The sequence below is a fragment of the Megalobrama amblycephala genome, linkage group LG20 (assembly GCF_018812025.1).
Source record: "Megalobrama amblycephala isolate DHTTF-2021 linkage group LG20, ASM1881202v1, whole genome shotgun sequence".
NCBI classification, from domain to species: Eukaryota; Metazoa; Chordata; class Actinopteri; order Cypriniformes; family Xenocyprididae; genus Megalobrama; species Megalobrama amblycephala.
In genome coordinates, this window is record NC_063063.1 from 10706253 (window position 1) to 10726530 (window position 20278).

The 20278-nt window shown below is 36.2% G+C and overlaps 1 protein-coding gene across 3 annotated transcripts in view; it reads right to left on the reverse strand.

Annotated features, from left to right (window-relative positions):
* The window catches only part of ccser2b (coiled-coil serine-rich protein 2b), an 86862-nt gene that overhangs the window by 16423 nt on the left and 50161 nt on the right, over window positions 1–20278 (reverse strand). For 2 of the 3 annotated variants that reach the window (XM_048169920.1, XM_048169919.1), the window contains exons 7-9: window positions 9171–9251; window positions 7983–8069; window positions 4876–4986 (exon numbers count right to left, since the gene is read on the reverse strand). In XM_048169920.1, the coding sequence (XP_048025877.1) occupies window positions 4876–4986; window positions 7983–8069; window positions 9171–9251 (279 nt within the window). Of the gene's footprint in view, window positions 1–886; window positions 975–4875; window positions 4987–7982; window positions 8070–9170; window positions 9252–20278 lie in introns of all 3 variants that reach the window. The other variant, XM_048169921.1, reaches the window with a different exon arrangement.

Below are 20278 nucleotides of genomic sequence, written 5' to 3' on the forward strand. Positions count from 1 at the left end.
ATCCTTTACACATCCTCTTGTTGTTCCAAAAAATGAAGGGTTTCAAACCCTTTATTTTTTTCCATGAAACAGAATATCCAAGCTGCTCCTTTCTACACAATGAAATTAAATGGGTACAGGGGCTGTCAAGCTCCAAAAAAAGACAAAAAAAGCACCATAAAAGTATCATAAAAGTATTCTATAAGTCTCTGAAGCCAAACAGAAATTGAAGGGTTATTTAAAAAAGTCTAAAAATCTGCTGTAGCTCTCAAATCACATTTGCATTTGCATACATTCAAACTTGACGTCTCAAGGCGAGTTGCCATTAAGGGGCTTCATGTCTCATGATCAAACACCTTGTTTCTAATGAATGTAAGTGAGAACGAGATTTGAGAGCTGTGGTAGAGGTCTGTTTCTCAAAAAAGCTATCATATGACTGAAGGAAAAAAGTAAATGATGACAGTTTTCATTTTTTTGGGTGAACTACTCACCCCCCTACAGTAAGGATCTGTCACAACTGTATATTTTTAGATAATGAAAAAGATAACAAAACCGGATCTCATCAGCAAGTGTTCTATTGAAAACAGGCTCAGATCTTCTAAGAAATCTGGTTGAGGGATAAAAGTACAGAAGAAAGTCATTCAGTATATGACTGTCTGTCTTCGAAAACTATGCAGAAAAACTAAATGGGTCTGGAGATTCTAAACCAGGCAGACAGGCGGAGGACATAAGGTAAATGAAACTAAAATTAATTGAAATGATGGACTGATTGAGCACTGGAATGTGATAGGATGGTGGATCTGTGCGCATGACACGAGGGGTCACAAGGGGGAGGCAGGCGGACATGCAGCAAGCACTGGGACTAGTGCACAGACCGGTTCAGTTGGTCGGATGGTAAAAGACTCACTCTGTCTGTGGTGACGTGGCGCACATGGCCGCACACTCCCCTGCTGTGAGTGTTGCCAAGAAGAGAGGATAGGGGCAAGCAACATGCCCTGTACAGAGGAACAAAGAGAGAAAGACTGATCCCTGCACCACACACACACACACACTATACTGTACATACCGAAACACATACTTACAGTTCAACAGGGGGAAAAAAAATATTTCGAAAGTGCAAGCCGCATAGGGTGAATTCAGGTTGTTGATTGGGACACTTTTCCCTAGTCATCTCAAAGGCAAAAAGCGTCCCACTGAACCTGAATTCACCCCTACTTGTAAATGTAAATTTGGTAAAAATGCCACTTTCATCTGCACTGTCAAATTAATACTTGGCTTTCAGGGCTTTTAATTTTTTAATTAAAGGGATAGTTCACCCAAAAATGAAAATTTGATGTTTATCTGCTTACCCCCAGGGCATCCAAGATGTAGGTGACTTTGTTTCTTCAGTAGAACACAAATGATGATTTTTAACTCCAACCGTTGATGTCTGTCAGTCTTATAATGCGAGTCAATGGTCACACAGTTTATAAGAGTCAATAAACATGCACAGACAAATCCAAATTAAACCCTGCGGCTCGTGACGGCACATTGGCACAACGGCAGTGATGTCTCGCACTTATACTTCAATGAGTGCTAGACATCACTGTCGTTGTCAGAGTGCGATCAGACATCACCAAGCGATTGCTGAACGCAGTTGGACATAGAGGTAAAAAATGATATAAATACTGTTCGGTTTCTAGCAAAAACCGATCGTTTCGTGTCTTAGGACATCAATGTGCCGTCACGAGCCGCAGGGTTTAATTTGGATTCGTCTGTGCATGTTTATTGACTCTTATAAACTGTGTGACCATTGACTCGCATTATAAGACTGACAGACATCAACGGTTGGAGTAAAAAATCATCACTTATGTTCTACTGAAGAAACAAAGTCACCTACATCTTGGATGCCCTGGGGGGTAAGCAGATAAACATCAAATTTTCATTTTTGGGTGAACTATCCCTTTAAGACTGGACCACTTTTCATCTGGTGGCATGTAAATCCACCAAACAGAATTCATTTTGTTTTTATGTACTGTTCAAGGGAAAGTAAATTGGAAATCGATGATACTGCAAAACTTTTAAATCTTTGTGCTCAGAGTAGCAATTTGTCATTTTTCTGTGCAGTATGCATCACATTGTCCATCGGGGCCTTTCTGGGGCTTGGCATAAGGGAACATTGCTACAGTATGTTCAATATTTCAAACCTTGGTTGCTTGTAAAGGCCACCAAAGGCAAACGTCCATTCTCAATTGATGTACCAATATCACCCAATAACAAAACAAAAACACCCTGACTTCATCTGACTTTCCATGCAGAGAAACTTTTAAAAGGGTTTTTACATTGACAGTGATCTACGGTGATGAAGTGACAGAAAGACATTCATTTTAAATGAGAATTAGCGGAAACAAAAAGTTTAATCTAATGCAGCAGCAGAGTGTGCAGAGAAGTCACTGGAGCTCATGTGATCAGTTTCTTGTGAGATATGAGTCAAGTGTATGCAAAAAATAAAAACCAACAAAGTATAAACATGATGTAAATAAGACATTGATTGTGCTTTTTTTTTTTTATTAAAACAAGAGTTTCAGCACGAATCCAGAACTTCTGAACAGAAGTTACTGACAGCATCAATGATTAGCACTCGTTCATTGCTTTTTGTATACAACCCATTTACAATTTGAATAAAAGTTATTTTTCATCTGCTAGATGTGCACAGCAAAGTTTCGGGAAAGACAACTGTATTTAAATGCAGGATTGAATTTGAAATTGCAACTACTGACATGGTCATACTTTGTATTAGCATTAACAATTAACTTCTTTTTTTTTTTTTTCTTTTTTTTAATCTTTGTAAAGTCGAATATTGAAATCATTTTTGCTATTGTACAGAGAACCAGGAAATTTACCGACTGTTCTCAATAGTCAATGTACACACTTGACAGCACAACTTTTTCATTTTACATTCTAAAAACAAATAAATTGAAATTAAAATAGATTTTTTCGATTTAACTTTGATGTCTATATATAACATTTATTATTAGAAAATAACAAAAATCTATTAATTTTGGTAAAAGGGTTGCAAAAATGGCAAATCTTTTATAATGAACGAAAAATAAAACAACATATAATGCTTGGACACCTGAGGTTGACAATCAACATTTTCTCAAGGTTAAGTATCCTTCACTAACTACTGAGGAAGAAAAAGTTTAGGCCCTATTCTGTACCCTTTTCGTGAAAAGTGCTGACATCTAAACACAGGCAAATTCAATTAGGGTGCACAATCATCACTGCGCCACTTTAGGCTCTTTAGTTTTGCCAGCTGTCAACATTTTCCTGTCTTTGATCTGACCCCTCAAGGGGTCTTTTCTGAATAATAACTGCATTGTTTTTCCCTGTTGTCCATTACACTTTGAGCACAGAACCACCAACTGAGATCCACTGAATTAAAATGATTTCTTCCAGAGCCTGCAAGAAATGTTACATCATTCACACAATTCTCTTACCAGGACTACAGACAAAGACAATAAGGACTTTTACATCATCCAGTGGTGGCATTTCTGTTAGAACATGTTTTTAATGCATGGATTTCGCAGCATGGTCAATTACCTATATTGAGAAATGGAGAACCATGCTGGTGAACACGCCACCTCATGATTGGTCACGTGTCAGTTGCTAATGTAAATCACAAAAATCAGTCCTAAGAACTAAAATATATGATCATCAGCAGCATTCAGAAACATGCATTAATTTTGCAGTTTGGACTTTACAGGGATAGTTCACACAAAAATTAAAGCTATCATCATTCATACATTGTCATGTCACTCCAAATCTGTATGAATTTCTTTCTTATTAGGAACACAAAAGAAGATATTTTGTAGAATATTGTTCAAACTGTTTTGGTGCTCATTGACATCCATTACGTGGAGAAAAAAAAATATTTCAAATATATAATATATAAAATATTATTTTATGTTCCACAGAAGAAATAAAGTCATAGGTTAGAATGAGATGAGGGTGAGTAAATGATGACAGAATTTTCATTTTTTGGGGGGGATTAACTATGCCTTTAAGATTATCTGTTAAGCAAGTTAAATATTGTATGTTACGGTATAGAACCCTACTAGTAATATAGCCTACTCAACAAAATGCGCATCTATACATATACACTAAACAGGCTTCTGTCTGCAACACTCAATGCAACTGTCCCTATGTGATGCAGTGTAACGTGGTAGTCAGCCCTAACCAAAATGTATGGATAGATGTTTGTGAGTCATCTAGGAAACACCCAGAGACAGGCCACTAACCTGTGTTCAGTTTTACTCAAAACAGATAACGCGAATCTAGCAACATTTTAAAAGTGTTATATGTATCAAGTCCATTCGGAAATTAAATGTCCGGTAAATGGTGTTAAAAGATTAATGCTCTATCATGTTTGATAATAATGTACCACCAATACTAAAACATACCCTAACAAATGAGATAAAGACACATTTTCTGAAGAAACCATGCCATTTTAGCTTGCTACTACAAGTCTTTGAAGTCTTTTATTGTGACTCAGTGTGTGTCTAAAGGAATAAAATATGTTGGTGTTTTACGGCAAATACTGTTTTCAAATGGAAACTGCAGTGAATTGTATGTATAGGTAGTTTTGCTAAAATGTAGGCAGAGGGATGTTTTTCCAATGAGCCTATGTTGGAAGAATAAGAAACACGCATGGCGATTGCACTGACAAGTGAGAACCTCAGCCTAACTTCACTCCTCTCAGATGCATGAGCATCCTTATTTCCACACAGGTGAGTGAAATCATTTGGCCCATGCCTCTGTCAGTCAGTACCATTCCTAACCATGTACATAATATGCTCAACTCTGCAGTGATAAAGCTGACCTGATCCTGTTTTCTATCTCTGCATATATACTCACATTATGTGGCCTCCACAAGGTTTGAGTATCCTTGTCCTGGTGCTCCGCTGACTCCTTGTTAGCCTCTGACGCCTGCAGGCAGCGGCACTGCATATCCTCTACTGGAGAAGACTATAAAAAATACAAAAATATAAAATGCTATTGCTATGTAAAACAAAGTATAATTAACAGCAATCAAATGACACACTGGTCTCGTCATATCTGTTGTGTTTCCAGGAACATTCACAATACAACACACATTTCAATATTTCAAGTCCTTTATGTCTGAACATCATGAACATTCATAAACATAAAATAAGTGTGGATTTTATAAAGATTGTCAAAAACATGTATTTCATCCCAAAAGCAAAAGAAAGAACTTTTTTTTTTTTTTTTTTTTTTTTTTGAAAAAATGAATCCTATTTAGGACTATTGAGGTATTTTTGTATTGTGACATGACAGTTCATAACATTTAAGCAGTTTAAATAAATGACATATTATTTAAATATGTGAAGTATAACCTACAGCATGGTAAAATCTAATGAGAATCATTATTGAGAATAATGGGAATTAAAAAAAAAAAAGTCACAATGCAACAACAAAAAATGATTTGCCTAAAATAAGCTTCATTTTCTTTATGCAAAATATAATTTCTTATTTTCATATTTTGTTTTTGGGTGGAATATGACGTTTTCATGAAATTCACCCTCACACCGAAAGCAGAAACTAGAGAAATAAGAAATTATGCCCGAAATAAAAATGACAAGAAAGGATCTGAGTTTGGAGTTAATTTACAAAATCTAATTTGGCAACAATATTTCAAAAAATGTCTGCAAATATCATTTCCTCTAACACAATATGTTCACTCATGTTGCTTTCATAAGAAACTATATCAATAATTGCAGTCCTTGCATGCAACAGTTTAAGTTTGTCATAAATAATCAGTTTAGCAATACCAGATTCACCTGTGAATGCATATCATAAATCATGTTTAGATTACACTGATATACAAACACAATGCATCCATGCAGGACAAGCAGATCAGAACACATTGTTTTCAACATGTATGAAGACAACATCCATCCTGAGTATCAGTGTGAGTAAAATCATTGTTATATACAGACTAATGCGCTCAAATTGGGCAAATTTATGGATTCTCATAAACATTTATGATACACACTGTAGAATACTTTTCCATCATTAATTAATAACTACACAGGAACAAATGAGCAATATTCTACTACTATTAACTAACAAGAAACTGATTAACGAATTAGTAATAATGCTCATTGCTCAGTTGAATGCGGTAGTTCACCATTAGCTAATCAGTAGAGAACTACTAAGAACAATTATATACAGGCTCATAATTAATGTGAATAATGCATAATTTATAATTAATTCTAAAGTAAAGATCATGGTAGCCAACTAGTAATGACTCAAGTATTACCAAATCCTTTGGATTTACTAATTATTTGCAGCAGTATTCTAAAGCTAAAAGCATGATAGCTCCCTAGTAATGACTGAAGCTGTATCATTGTAAGCGTTTTGGATGGTAATAACTCAGGTGTTACTACATCCTTCTAAAGTAATTACTAATTATTTGGACTGATTGGGTGGACTAGCCTTCAATCTGAGTGGGCCAGTGCCATCCTGGCCCTTATGCAGCCTCACCAATGATTTGCAGTCTGTTTTCGGCTTGAGGTTTCTTTATTTTTACAACGGGTGATTTCCCAAGAGGGTTGCCTCTTTGAACTATGCATGGTCAGGGCTGCTCAAATGTGCTTGCTTGTCGGTTCTGATGGCCTCATGGGCAGCGCACCAATGCGCTTCGGGCGACCCAAGTTCGTAATCCTTTCCTGATCTTGTCCCCCTCTCTCTCTCCCACTTTGCTTCCTGTCTAATCACTGTCCTATCATAATAAAGGCAAAAAAAGCCAAAAAAAATTAATCTTTAAATGTGCTTGCTTGACGTGCAAGAACCAATGAGGCTTGTTCTTGTGTATCAAGCAAGAACAGTTGAGTGTACATATTTGATGTGCTGTATGTGCATCAATCAATGTTTATACGCAAATAAAAGACTAAATTAGATTGGTTCATCATAAAAAGTGACTGTGGCTGTCCAGAATACCTGGATTAAATTACTCAATTCGTATGGATTCATCTTTCAATGAAGTGACAGAATTCTCTCAGGTTTCATTAAAAAAGTATTTATACGTGTTTATTTATACTATAAATATTACTGCAAAAATGATGCTTCAAAATGAAGAAAGAAAAACAATGTGGAACAAAACAGCTGGATTGTGTCTAAATATGTATCCAAAACCAACAATTTTAAGCATAAAACCTAGAGTTGTCACACAGTAGGTGGATGCATAGAAAATAGTTGTTACATTAATGTCAGCCATTGTTGTCAACATGATTTTCAAGTCAATCTGCCCACAATACATGGCACATTCAGTTTCAACAGATTTTTACTGTAGTGAAGTTGTGTAAATTTGTGTATTTTCATATGCAAATGATGATGAAATTGACTAGTAAATAAGATCTAAATATAATAAAATCCCAAACTGACTTGACCAATGAAATCAAAATAAAATCTGTGGTGGAGCAGATACATGTTGAAGCTTAATTTTACACTGTGTCTATACCGGACGCGAGAAGCGCAATGTGACGCAACAACAGAAAATAGAACCCATTATAATCAATGATGTTGTTTACACTGGATGCGCCGTGACGCGACATGACAAATCCCAACAGTAAACTGATGCCTTGCTCTATTTATGACGTACTACATGATACTTCTCATAGGAAGGACAAATTGATTTGCTTTGCTCTTGCTTTGTCGCAACCAGTGTAGAAAGCTTCTAGCTGTTGTGGCATGGTGCGATGCGTCAACGGTCACATTCCAGTGTAGACACAGTGTTAGTGTTGTAACGTTTCAAAAAAAAGAAAGAAAAAAGGTCAGATTGTGTTAAACCATTCACAATCTCATTGATTCTTTATTACCATAGCACATGCCAATAATTTAGTGTAACTAACACACTAATAATGTAGCAGAAAAATTCCACTTTTTTGTTTAACGTTTAAAGTCAGTTCCTCGCAAGTACATTTTTAGGCTATAATACGCACCAGCTGCTGGGAAAGTTCAGCAATCGTCCTGTCTTTGCTTCTGAGCTCATTTCTCAGTTCTTGAACCTCTTTCAGGAGCAGCCCCACCTAGAAAATAACAGAAGACAAGATGAACCTTTTTTTTCCTCTCGTCCAAATCCGAACAAGGGTTGATTTTAGTCAGATGCAAATGTGTACATTTTACCTCGTGAAGACTTCACAAAACTTCTTCAGTATATTTGATATCAATATGCAGTGGTCAGAAGAGACGCATGTTACGACCAGGTGTAAACAGCGATGTGTTTCTTGTGATCGGATTACCAAGTCTGATTTTAATACCAGGTGTAAACAGGGCCTAACTGTTAAAATAAACTCCAATTTTGCTTATTTTATATATAAAATACAAGAAGTTTATATCATTAGTCCCATATTTCTGACTGTGACCACACACACAGTCTGTTTACATCTACCAATGTCTTGTCAATGTACATCTGCCATATACCTGTAAATATAATTAATGTAGTAGTTGTTTGAGCCCCTGCCCCTGAGAAACTTTCTGCACATCCCTGTATATACTGGATTGATTTTAATAACTTTAATGTATCTGAAATTGTGCACCAAGCACTAGGGAAAAAAAAGTATCGGATCGGCACTCTATATCGGCAGATACTCAGATACTCAACATTCAGTGATGGATTGGGGACACAAAAAACTTGATCAGGACATCCCTTATGCAAAATTAATACATTTAACATGAATATTTGTTATTAAAAGTATGTCTTTTTGTCAACTACCTTTCTTTTTCCATGTTTTTCTGATATAACATCCCCCCTCCCCCCAAACATTATAGTGAACATCATAGTTTATCTCTGCTATCTTCAAAATTTCACAGGGAAATACAGTAATGTTGGTAGAAAACAAAAATAGTTATGATTCTTCATATTTTTTTCAATTTATTAATTAAATCATACTGCTTTGCATTTCTAAAGATGAAAAGATGATTTTCAAGAAATAGAGGGCCTTGGACAATGCGTTACCTCAAAAAAGAAAAAAAAAAACTATTGCATACAAAGATACTAAAGTACATATGACTTCAAAATTTGAACACATGGTTACCCTTTTGTTTTATTATTGGGGAAAACTGTAAAACATCTCAAATATTTAACTTGAAAAAGCAAAATGTCATGAATTTAAGGAAGAAGATCTTACCTTCTGATCAAGTAAAGATTGGCCAATGGATTGTGGTGTATAAGCCCCAAAAGTCTCTTCAACAGAACCATCTGTCTCCATCTAAAACAAACAACAAACACAATCACTCTTTGTAGTGTGGGGGGAATGAGTAATTTGTTTTATGAAAAATTGCTCAGTGTTTTGAGGTGGACACACTATACTTTTTTGACTTCCATTCATTTGCATGCAAACGTGAAAGATCAGTAATGCAAGCTTATAAAAAGTTTTGCATTCCGCTGTGTAAAAAATGTTCCAGGTTGTTGAACTCTGACCTGCATCATATGACAAGAAGACTGACAGATGTCCGACAAAGTTAAAGTGGAACTCAGTAAGATTTGCGAAGCTCCCCCTACAGGTTCCTTCAGTGAATCACACTGTCGTAAATACTCCAAGCGCAGCTCTGGACTACAACGACTACAACGCTCACCAGCGCAGTAGTTTTACAAATACAGTACAAGAAATCTCGATGGAGGTGGGTAATTTTCGAAATTGTCTGATAAAGTCATAATATATACATTGTTTTTGAATTACCGTAAAGCATTTTGTCACTCTCGCGTGAACGTGAACATGAGGCGAGATTGTGTCGGGTCGGTGCAGCTCAACTTGCAAGTGCTGTTTTTTGGCGTAGACGTGCCAGAGGGGGTTAGTGCACGCCTCAAACACACCACTACAAGTCAATTAACCATCGTAAGGACTTAGAAAACTATTTATGAAGGTAAAAAAAGTTACAGGAAGCTAGTTCATTTCTCCAACAGTGCACTGTATTACTGTGGTTAAGCAGTGAGTTACATTACTGTACAGGAAACAGCCTGAACTAAACACTCTAAAATCATGATTACAGCCACTGTGATACAGAATAACAAACTGACCAAAAATCACCAAGAGCAGGAGATAACATGCATATGATGCATTTCCACTGACAACTGTTACTTGTCATCAATCACATCATATTAGTCGTTTTCCACTTCCATTGGTAGACTCTTCGACCATGTACACACTGTAAAGTTTCAGTTGTGACAACCCTATTTAAATACAGGACTGAATCCCCTAAATTATTGTTCTGTGTGTGTAAGGAACATGACTAACTGCTGAAATTTCAATGATTGATAGCATGGTAACCATAGCTACATTCTGGCGTGTGTGTTCCATGTTTGGTATCCACTATTTTTGACCAAATTAATATTACAGTGACGGTGAGCGACCAAAGACACATTATGTTCTGCCATTTTAACTTAACCACCGTCTACAGAGGTGTTGTGTTTTGTTTATGTTTGGAAGGCTGCTTTGCAGCTTGTTGTTTGAGCTTCACTCATAAAACGATCTAGTTTATGGAGTTAATAAAGTAGGCATGTGCAGGTATTTTGGTCTTGTTTTTATTAAGCATTTGGACGCATCTCAGTTTATTATAGGCTTGTTCTTGTTCACTGTTTTTTTTCCAAAGATGATCTGGCAACACGAATAAGTCAAGGCTTGTACCTCTTTCCCTGTGATTTTCTTGCACTGCACACATACGGAAGAGATAGAGTTTAAATACGTCATTAACATCTAGTTGTTCACTTTGGTTCTGTACACATTGCACAGAACTTTGGTAAATGTAGTAGTCATTACCTGAATTTTTCAGTGCAGAATTTGGTTGGAGAATGCAGTTGTCATTCCTGTAAATACTCTCTGTGTACAGAATGGGATTAAGCACCAAAAAGTGATCTGACAACCAAATTTAACTGCATTGTGTACATGGCCATCATCTCTTCACCTCACAACTCAAATGCAAGTCTTTGTCCAACTTTGAAGTTTTACCAGTGGTCATTATGACCTCAAATCACCAACTCCACCAATCACTGTAAATGCCCTTTAGATAGAATGCTGAGCCATGCTGTCTAAATGCTGTCTGGTGCCTGTATCATTTGTCAGTCCCTTTATACTGTTTTCTTCTAACAAATTATTTCTTTTTCTACTATCCCCTCAATTCAACATGAAATCAAAAGGCCAAAATATATCCTTATTTAAGTCTTTATTTAAGCTTTGTTTTTGTTTATATCTTTTGTTGGTTTGTGTTATCTCTTATTGCAAATAAATGTCATCTTTTTTCCCCCAGCCATTGTTTTTCCCTTTTTTGAAAGACTCGCCACTGGACTGTTTTTTACCCCATCAATCAAAAACATAAAATAAAAATGAGGCACTTGCTTGAACTAAAAAAACAACAACAAAAAAACCAAAAAACAAAAAAAAACAAAGGGGAGATGTTGAAATTTTAAAATACTCTCAGAGATGAAAGTAGGGGACTAATGGTATTCAGAGACTAAGGATAAGAGAATCTTTCTTTTAACCACTCTCTCTCTTTCACAAACACACTTGAAGAACTCGTAAAAGTACATTTGCGTACACAGGCCCCATGATGAAAAGGAATGTAGGAGTGTCCTTTCTTCCTTATGTGTGATCTTTCCATACTCCCATAACATCTTTCTCATCCTTTTATCCCTTTAAAAGCCTTCAAAGCCTTAAGTGTAACTTAGGCAGTTGTTAAACTTCTCTAAGGAGCTCTAGAACATGTCACGTCTATCAGAAATGATCTACAATCAGCTCTAAACAAAGACCGCTTGAGCTCACGTAGCTCAGAACAGGCTCAGAGATAAAGCCATAGCTTTGTGGACAGCGCTCTGAAACACAGAATAGTGCCTCAGATGACCCGGCTTGAGAACCTTTCCCTCTCTTCTCTCCCATTGCTTCCTGTTTCTATCTACTGACAGTAGATAGAGAGAAATGGAACTCCCCCTGGGGTTCCAATGGACAGTTAAGTGGAAGGCAACAGAATGGAACAGAACTCAGAATGTGTCAAAACACAAAACATGACACACTGGGCCCTATCATACATCAAGTGTGTTTTGCTAGTTTCAGCCCGAGACAGTTATCATTTTCACGTGCAGCGCACATGTTGTTTAAATAACAAATGCACTTGCAGACATCTGTTCGCCCATGGGCATGTTGGTCTGAAAACGAGGTGTGTTCAGGTGCGTTGTCCATTGACCTACAAAAACATGGTCTATAGTCAATGGTATTTTATTTATTATTATTATTATTATTATTAGTATTTAAAGGGCACGTTAGTAATATGCACCTATAGGAGGGTGCACAACTCGCGCACATTCTGCCTTTTACACACAGAGAAGCGCAGCAGCACACAAACATGCCAAATATTAAAAATAAAAGAATTACAATGTAAAAGATTATTATTGTGTACATAAAGACAAAAATGCCTACATGTCATAATGGACAGTCGTTGCATGTATCAGAATTACCTATTTGCAGTAATGATGAATGAAACTGGCTAATTATTTGACCAATCGTGGCAATACACATGTATTTAAACTGACTTGTCAGGCTGACAATATTACTCTACATCTCTATTACTCTCCATATATAACTCCCCATCACCTCCAGATTCACCTGTCTAGATCTACTACAGTTTTTATTTATGCCTATCCATGCAGCAGCAGCAAATCTTACATGCTCACAGCATGTCTGTGTATCTATTAACAGCAGAGTTGGGGGTAATACATTGCTAGTGTCATAAAACTGGAGGTGAGACACAGAGATAAAATTCTCAGATTGATGATCTACAAGATCGCAACCTAACAGGTAAGTGAAGATCATAAGCAGTTCAACAGACAGTCACACTTAACTGACAAGTCTGACATAAAACCTGGAAGACTAATTTGCCACTGGTTCAATTTGCAAATGAAATAAGGTCTGTAGTAAACATAAAATGACCATACAACTTCTAGCTGTGAAGTTGCAAATTGCAACCAATGGCTCAGGCCATCGCTCACCCCTCCCTTTCGAAGCACATAGAGAAGCTATGATGGCAAAGATGTCGTCTGAGACAGAAGAGAGTAGCCAGTCAAGCAAATGCGCTCTGTAAAGCAGTTTGTCCATTTAGGACTACTGTAGAAACATGGCGGCCCAAAATGGCGAACTCAATGTAGATAGAAATGGCTCATTCTAAAGGTAATAAAAACATAACGGTTCATTATGTAAGGTCTTTATACACCACTGAAAACATAGTTATGTAGTTATGTATATTATATTGCATTTCTGTCAATAGATCCCCCTAAATTTTACACACTGGATGTTTAACTACGCACACTCACACCCCAAACATTCTTATCTAGTTACTTATTAGAAACGTATTAGTACTTATTAGTTTTTTTTTTAAATAAACATACCATCTTCAAAATTTGCACTTTCGACATGGGGGTGTGTAGTTTAAACACATTAGTCTTACTATTAAATAATCATTAGGCACTTTATTTCCACTTTTTGATCATTTTCTTAATTTTATTTTAAATAAAGGGAGAAGAATGGGATTGGACAGCTAAATCGACTGTTCTTACTCTCCACGTGACTAGTCCCACAATGGTGGACAGAGTTAGTCTAAATAGCCAGGATATTTGCACTACTTGCATGGCTAGCTAGCCTCTCCTCATCCTGATTTTTAAAGATAACTAGGGGGACTATGAATGGAAATAGAGGGTCTCAGTCACTTCTGTTCAAACACTGGTTGGACTACAAACACTGGACTCGACTCTTGTTCATAATGTTTCTATTGGAGCATACAAAGTAGGACATCTTTGTTGTGTACTTCATTGTTAGGTTCCTGTCGTCACACATTTAACCTTAAAAAAAAAAAAAAAAAAAAAATCAAAGTGCAGCAAACTAATAATTGTTTCTATAAAAAGGGCACCATTACTTTGTCTTGCATCAAACAAATTACCACCCATTGAAAAAGGTGTCTTGAGTTTTTCTGTGTTGATATAGATCGTATAAAGAAATCTGTTGCTGTAGCCACTGATATTGATATTTTGTCAGCAAAGGAAAGTAATTGTGGTGGGGGAATGATGTTTTGTTGGTTTTGATTTGATTTTAATGGTTGTTGTTTGTTGAGCTTGTGTCAAAATGGATTTTTTTAAATCTTTTTTAAATGGCGTTAAAACTGCATCTCTGAACACAACCGCAGCATTCATTCAAGATATCAAGTCAATATATCTTCTGAATTACTAAAAAATAATAAGGATCTGAGCTTAGTGGAGGAAAAACATGTTGATGACTCTGGCATAGTCTAACACAACTGCTAAATAAATTTGCTGAAAATTAAAAGTAGACAATAAAAGAAGTTAGGATTACATTACTGTACACTGGGAAAGCTTTAATTATAATTTAATAGGGAACGTTTTAATTATCTTAACTTTAAATTATGGTAATATTTATGTGACAATTTTTGGATGAACTGACAAGATTTATAATGAAACATAATGACAATGTTTATACTTGTTTTGTGCTTTTACACTAAAGAAGACAGAATTATAGTGTTTGCTAAGACAAAGGGGGTGGGGGGGGGGGGTTGACTGATTTAATGTGAGGAGTAAATACCATGACTAATCAAACGCGTGTGCCTCTCGCTCTTCAAACTGTAATGAAAAGGTAGTGAAATCTGTTGGATTGATTGTCATTGTTAACCATGTTTTGGAAAATAGTTTAACCTCTTTGGTATCCACTATTTTTTTATTATTTATGTTGAATTATGTTGTATAACTACCGATGACAGTTGCATTTTACCGTGAAATGACATTTCCGTGTTTTTATTAAAATCAACACATTAATGATTTATCTCTCATCCAACCGTGATCCACACGCAATTAATAGTAATGTTATTTTTTTATTATTTGGCACTCGTAAGCCACATATTATCCGCGGATATAACCACATCACTAACTCACACATTTTAAGCGTGAGAGCTTAATTAAACACGGTGGGCAAAGAATTCAGGATCATATAAAAATATTAGTTGTGGTGCTCGTAGCTGGAGCACCAGTGCTTCCAAGCAAAAAAGTTAATTTCGAGCCCTGTGTTGCCATGTCCACTTATAATATTACAAGTATCTTTGATCTTTGGTTTCTTTTCCATGTTATGAGCCAATTTTTGCAGTTAATAAACTTGGAAGTAGCAAGATGGCAACACTAGCTGCATTTACATGGACCCTAATAATGTGATTGTAATTTGTAGCACATTTGGAATAAAAAAAAGTCACATGTAACCATGTCAATCAGAATTAATTGGCCAAATTCAATTAAAATTTCATTTGGATTTTAAAAGCTAGTGTTGTCACGATACTGGAATTTCCAACTTCAATATGATACCTTGAAAAATATACCATTTTCGATACCACAATGAAAACTGTCATATATACTGAAACTCCATACAGATCATTTGTTATTATCTCATAATGTGATGCAAAACCAGATTAATGGTTACAATTAAAGTTACATAAGTTATTTAATCAAGAGCAGCAAGTGTTTTTCTGTCTATTGCTATTTGATTAACATGACAAACAGCAGTGGGTATATTAGGCTGCTGTCACTTTAAGAGTTCATGCACGGATCCAATATAGTGTTACGCAACATGCATCAAATCTGATTTTATTTATCTGAATATTTGGCAAGATGGGTATTTTGACATAATTTTGTATTTATTTGACAGTTTAAGCGCAAAAACCATGAAAAAGAAGTCAATTTGGTACTTGCTGTTTGAGAGGCGGCTTTATGTGAGCGGCACTTATATAGATCAGAGGTGTGCACATTTTTGGTGTGAGCATGAAACCTGCAGGAATGAGTAAAATTATGCTCAATACAAGCACTATTCAACTGGAGCAAATGAGAAAAGTGAATGACAGGAGGCAGGTGTGTGCCATTTCCCCGTCGTGGAGAAGAGAGCAAGAATTTTCAGATAATTCAGTTTCAATACTTATCAAAATATCATTATTTTTTGACAACACTAGTAAGGCATGAGTGAAAGTTCTGTGCATGTGCAATGGCGTAATGACAGATGATGCATGGAACAAGCTGTTGTTGAATAAACTGTCATAAATGACTGTCATTTCCTTCCACTGTGAGTGGAACAGGAAAACGTCCCACCAGTCCTTGTTTTGGACTCTCATCCACAGACGCCTTGTGTTGGGTGCAGGAAGGACCATCTTTACTGCTTGATAAATATAAGCAGCACGGCAAATATAAGTAGCTACTGTCTCTTTAGATAACATGGGGCTGAAGAAAGACTTACATGTGCCAAAATTAGAAAAGACTTATACCTCTTTCCCTGTGATTTTCTTGTAATGCACATACAGAAGCAGGACACATCTCTGATGCGCTTTTAAATATGTCACATCCTGAGATGTATTACTGCCCCTGGTGATGTGCTGTTTTCTGCTGTTATTGTTTCTCTCCGTTTCCAAGGTTTCTGCTGTGTTACTGCTCTCACAGGTACTGACTGTGTTCACCTGGTGCTAATTTGCTGCCTGGCAACATCAGCTACAATGATTTGCTCCTGCAAGGAGAAGGCCAGCAAGGCCAGCTGATGCCTCACAGAGAGACAGAGACAAATGAGAGACTTGTCTCCCCACAGCTTCTCCTTTTCTTCTGCACTAGACATTTCTCTATGCCTTCTGTTGTTGAATGTCAGCCATCTTCTATTGCAGTGGTCGGAAATAGACGGCCCGCAGGCCAAAACTGGCCCGCCAGCAATAATATCTGGCCCGCGCCCACACCCAGATTATTTTTAAAGGTTCTGAAATAGATCTTCGTCTCGTGGTGGCGTCTAATATTATCACCGTGTCTACACCGGACGCGACTTTTTCTGTGTTGCGTTGCGCCGCCACAGCTAAAAGCTGCATACGCTGTTACGCGACAAACCGACCATTGCAAAGCACTTGGACTACGTCAGAAACAGAACGTGGAATCCGTTCACTGTCGGGAATGTGTTGTGTCGCGTGACTTGCGTTGCGCCGCATCCAGAGTAGTCAATATCATTGATTATAATGGATTATCTTTTAATGCGTCGCATCGCGCCGCTCGCGTCCGGTGTAGACATGGTGTTATATTCTTTGAAAACAACGCCAACTTTGTTGCAGATAAGACACACTGGCTTTGTATTCACAAAACTAGGTAAGAACGCATAGTTGTCTTTCCATTCTTCTTTGTATGCCCCATTTTCATTGTCAACTTTCCTCTTTAGACTCTTTGAGAGTGCCATTTTCTCTCACCAGCTATCTTAAATGTTAACATCACACTGCATACGATGTAATAGCGTACCTCCATCACACAAACAATTTTAAAAAAATGCAGTTTCCTACGTGAGGATGCCAAGGAATAATTCTGAGTGTAACAATAGGCTATGTCAAATAATTATTACAATAAGTTAGGCTCCATTGTGTAACAAGCAAATTAAAATGATACACATTTATTATTCACAATATGGAAAGAAGAAATAAAACATAGTTTGTTAAGAGCTTGACTCAAACATGCCATTAATGGGCTTAATCAAGTCCTCTTTTATTTTTTTAGTTATTTTTATCCATTCCGCATCTCCCACATATGTGTGTTTTAGCAAGGCGGTCTGTGTTGCAAGTTGGTGAATGAAGATACTTGCCAGGTCACTACTCCACTTTATTAATTTATCCAGTGTAAAACCCAGACACCGCCACACAAATGTGGCTTTTTGTTAATGACGGTCCAACTACAAGATTTAACACGGAGTAACAGCTCAATACCAGTTACAAAAGACACTGTAACAGTTTTTCACAGGCAATTCTAGTTGCATTTTTCAATTAATTTCTTAAATTATCCTTTGACTATGTTCTCGCCCGCCATCTAGTGGCGAATTTTTTTTTGGCCCGATGCCAAACTTAATTGACGACCCCTGTTCTATTGTGATTTCAGAGTATTTGCTGAAATTATGTAAAATTATGACTAGTCAATGGCTACTATAAGACAAGTCAATGGCTAATAGTTAGATTTTGGGAACTTTTCAGTAAAAATGTATTAATATTTGTGGAAATCAGTTAGGAAGTGGATGCCATCTTGGCCATTTACACCTGGTATTAAGATGCATTTTGCTCGATCGGATCATAAGTAGAAGAGGGAGACAGATACCTGTTTACACCTGGTGTTTTAATCCTCTTTTGTCCACTTTAAATTACTTCTGTCCTGATTTCTTTGAGGGGAGGGTCTATGGATTGGTAAATATATGGGCTTTTTCAGAGAGAAGCAGATTTACTGTTCTGGAAGTGGTCGAAAGTGGACAAGCTCAAACTGTTTTAGACCCCATTTACACCTGTATGTGATCTGAATGACGAAAACACATTTTAATACAGGTGTAAACAAGGCCTTTGTTTGGATCAACTACCTTTTTCTCCTATATATACTGGTTAGCAAGGAAGTCAGGGAAGTTTAATTGTTGTTCATTTAATTCCTTGATACGTGTATAGGAAATTTACATTCCTAACATTTAGTTAGGAGACTTGTTTATTATTTTGGGCTTCCTCCATCTTCAAGTATTTTGTGTTTTCATTATTTTTCCTTTGTCTCAATAAATCCAATTTCAGTTTATTTCTGGTCAAAGTGTTGTTCCAAATGCTGGGACTGGAGACAATAAGTTTCCTGTGTACATGTGGCACTTTTTGTTATATAACCCCTAGGACTACTTTAATGCAACAGCAGCTATATTGTAACAGCTGGATTCACAATTTATAAAATGTAACAAAATAGACTGCTGTCACATTTAGTCTATGTCTTCTGAAACTTTCAGTTTGTATTTTGTTCCCATTGCTTCTGTTTTCACATCATGTGCTTGAGTTTGTATCATTGGTAACTCATTATGCTGACCTGTGTCTTGTTTAGTAACTTGTTTTAAAATTCGCATACTATCCACGCACATTCTAATCGCTAATACTGCCCACAACTCATAGTGTGTTGCACGAGGATTCGATTAGAACTACAAAATGAATAAAAAGTGTTTGTGTGGTTAATAATCAGTATCTAACCTGATGAAAAAAATACTTATTCAATGTTATCCACATTAAATTTTATCTGCAACAACATTGTGAACTTTTATAAAGCTACATTTGTTCATTAACTTTTAAATGCATCATTATGCAAAACATGAGAACAGTTCAAACATATGAAAGAGGCACGACTGGCAGATCAAAGTTTCTCTCTGATACGGTAGGAAATTAAATTAAATTGAATGTGGCGGATATTAACTGTGATAAGATGATTGACAGGATAGTTTAATTGGTGACAGGATCCATGTAAGAAAGCAACAGAGCGGTCTGTTAAAGACACAATTAAGTAATAAGTAGTATGTCCCCAAGCTTTCTGCTACACACTCAAAAGTATGTACTTTTTCTTCACAAAAACAGTACATACTTTTATGGCATAGTTTAAGAAGGCAAACTGGGATGCAGCATGTGTATTTGTAGCACTGTGTTTCAGTTCAGTCTTTCTCTTTTATAGTCTAAGCATGTTTGCAAAGCCGTTACGTTGGATTTACCCCTTGGGTTTGTTTATTCTTCTTCTTTGACTATCTTCTTGTTATCCTGGATTGTTCTATGCTTGCATGCTCCTAAGTCTTTGTTTTTGTCATCATTAAACATCTGTGAATTTGATCTTCACCTCAACTACTCCTTCCTTATCCACTACTATGTAACAACTACATTGTAAAAAGGATAGTTTCAATCAATTTTCTACATTATCTAACACTTAATGACTTTTGTTGATGTAATCTTAAATAATAAGGTAAGTTTATTAATGAAAATTAATAATATTTGAGTATAATAAAGAAAAATAAAATGCTAACATTTTACAATAAGGTTTCATTTGTTAAGTTTAGTAAGTTATTTGTAGTTAATTGTTAACTACATTAGTTAACATGAACTAAGAATGAACTATACTTCTACAGCATTTATTAATATTAGTTAATGTTAATCTCAACTTATTAGTTAATGCACTTTTAACTAACATGAACATTTGCTGGTAGTTTATGTTAGTTAATGCATCTAATTCTAACAAATGAGACCTTATTGTAAGTGTTAAGTTGGACGAGAAGGCCTGGATCTCAATTGCAAATTAAGCACCAAAATATAAAACTTAAGCTTATGGGATTCTACAAATATTTTAGGTATGAACAATCATCACCAATTAAAATAGATCTGTCAATGAAATCTGTCAATGAAATGTCATAATAAGCCTTACGACATG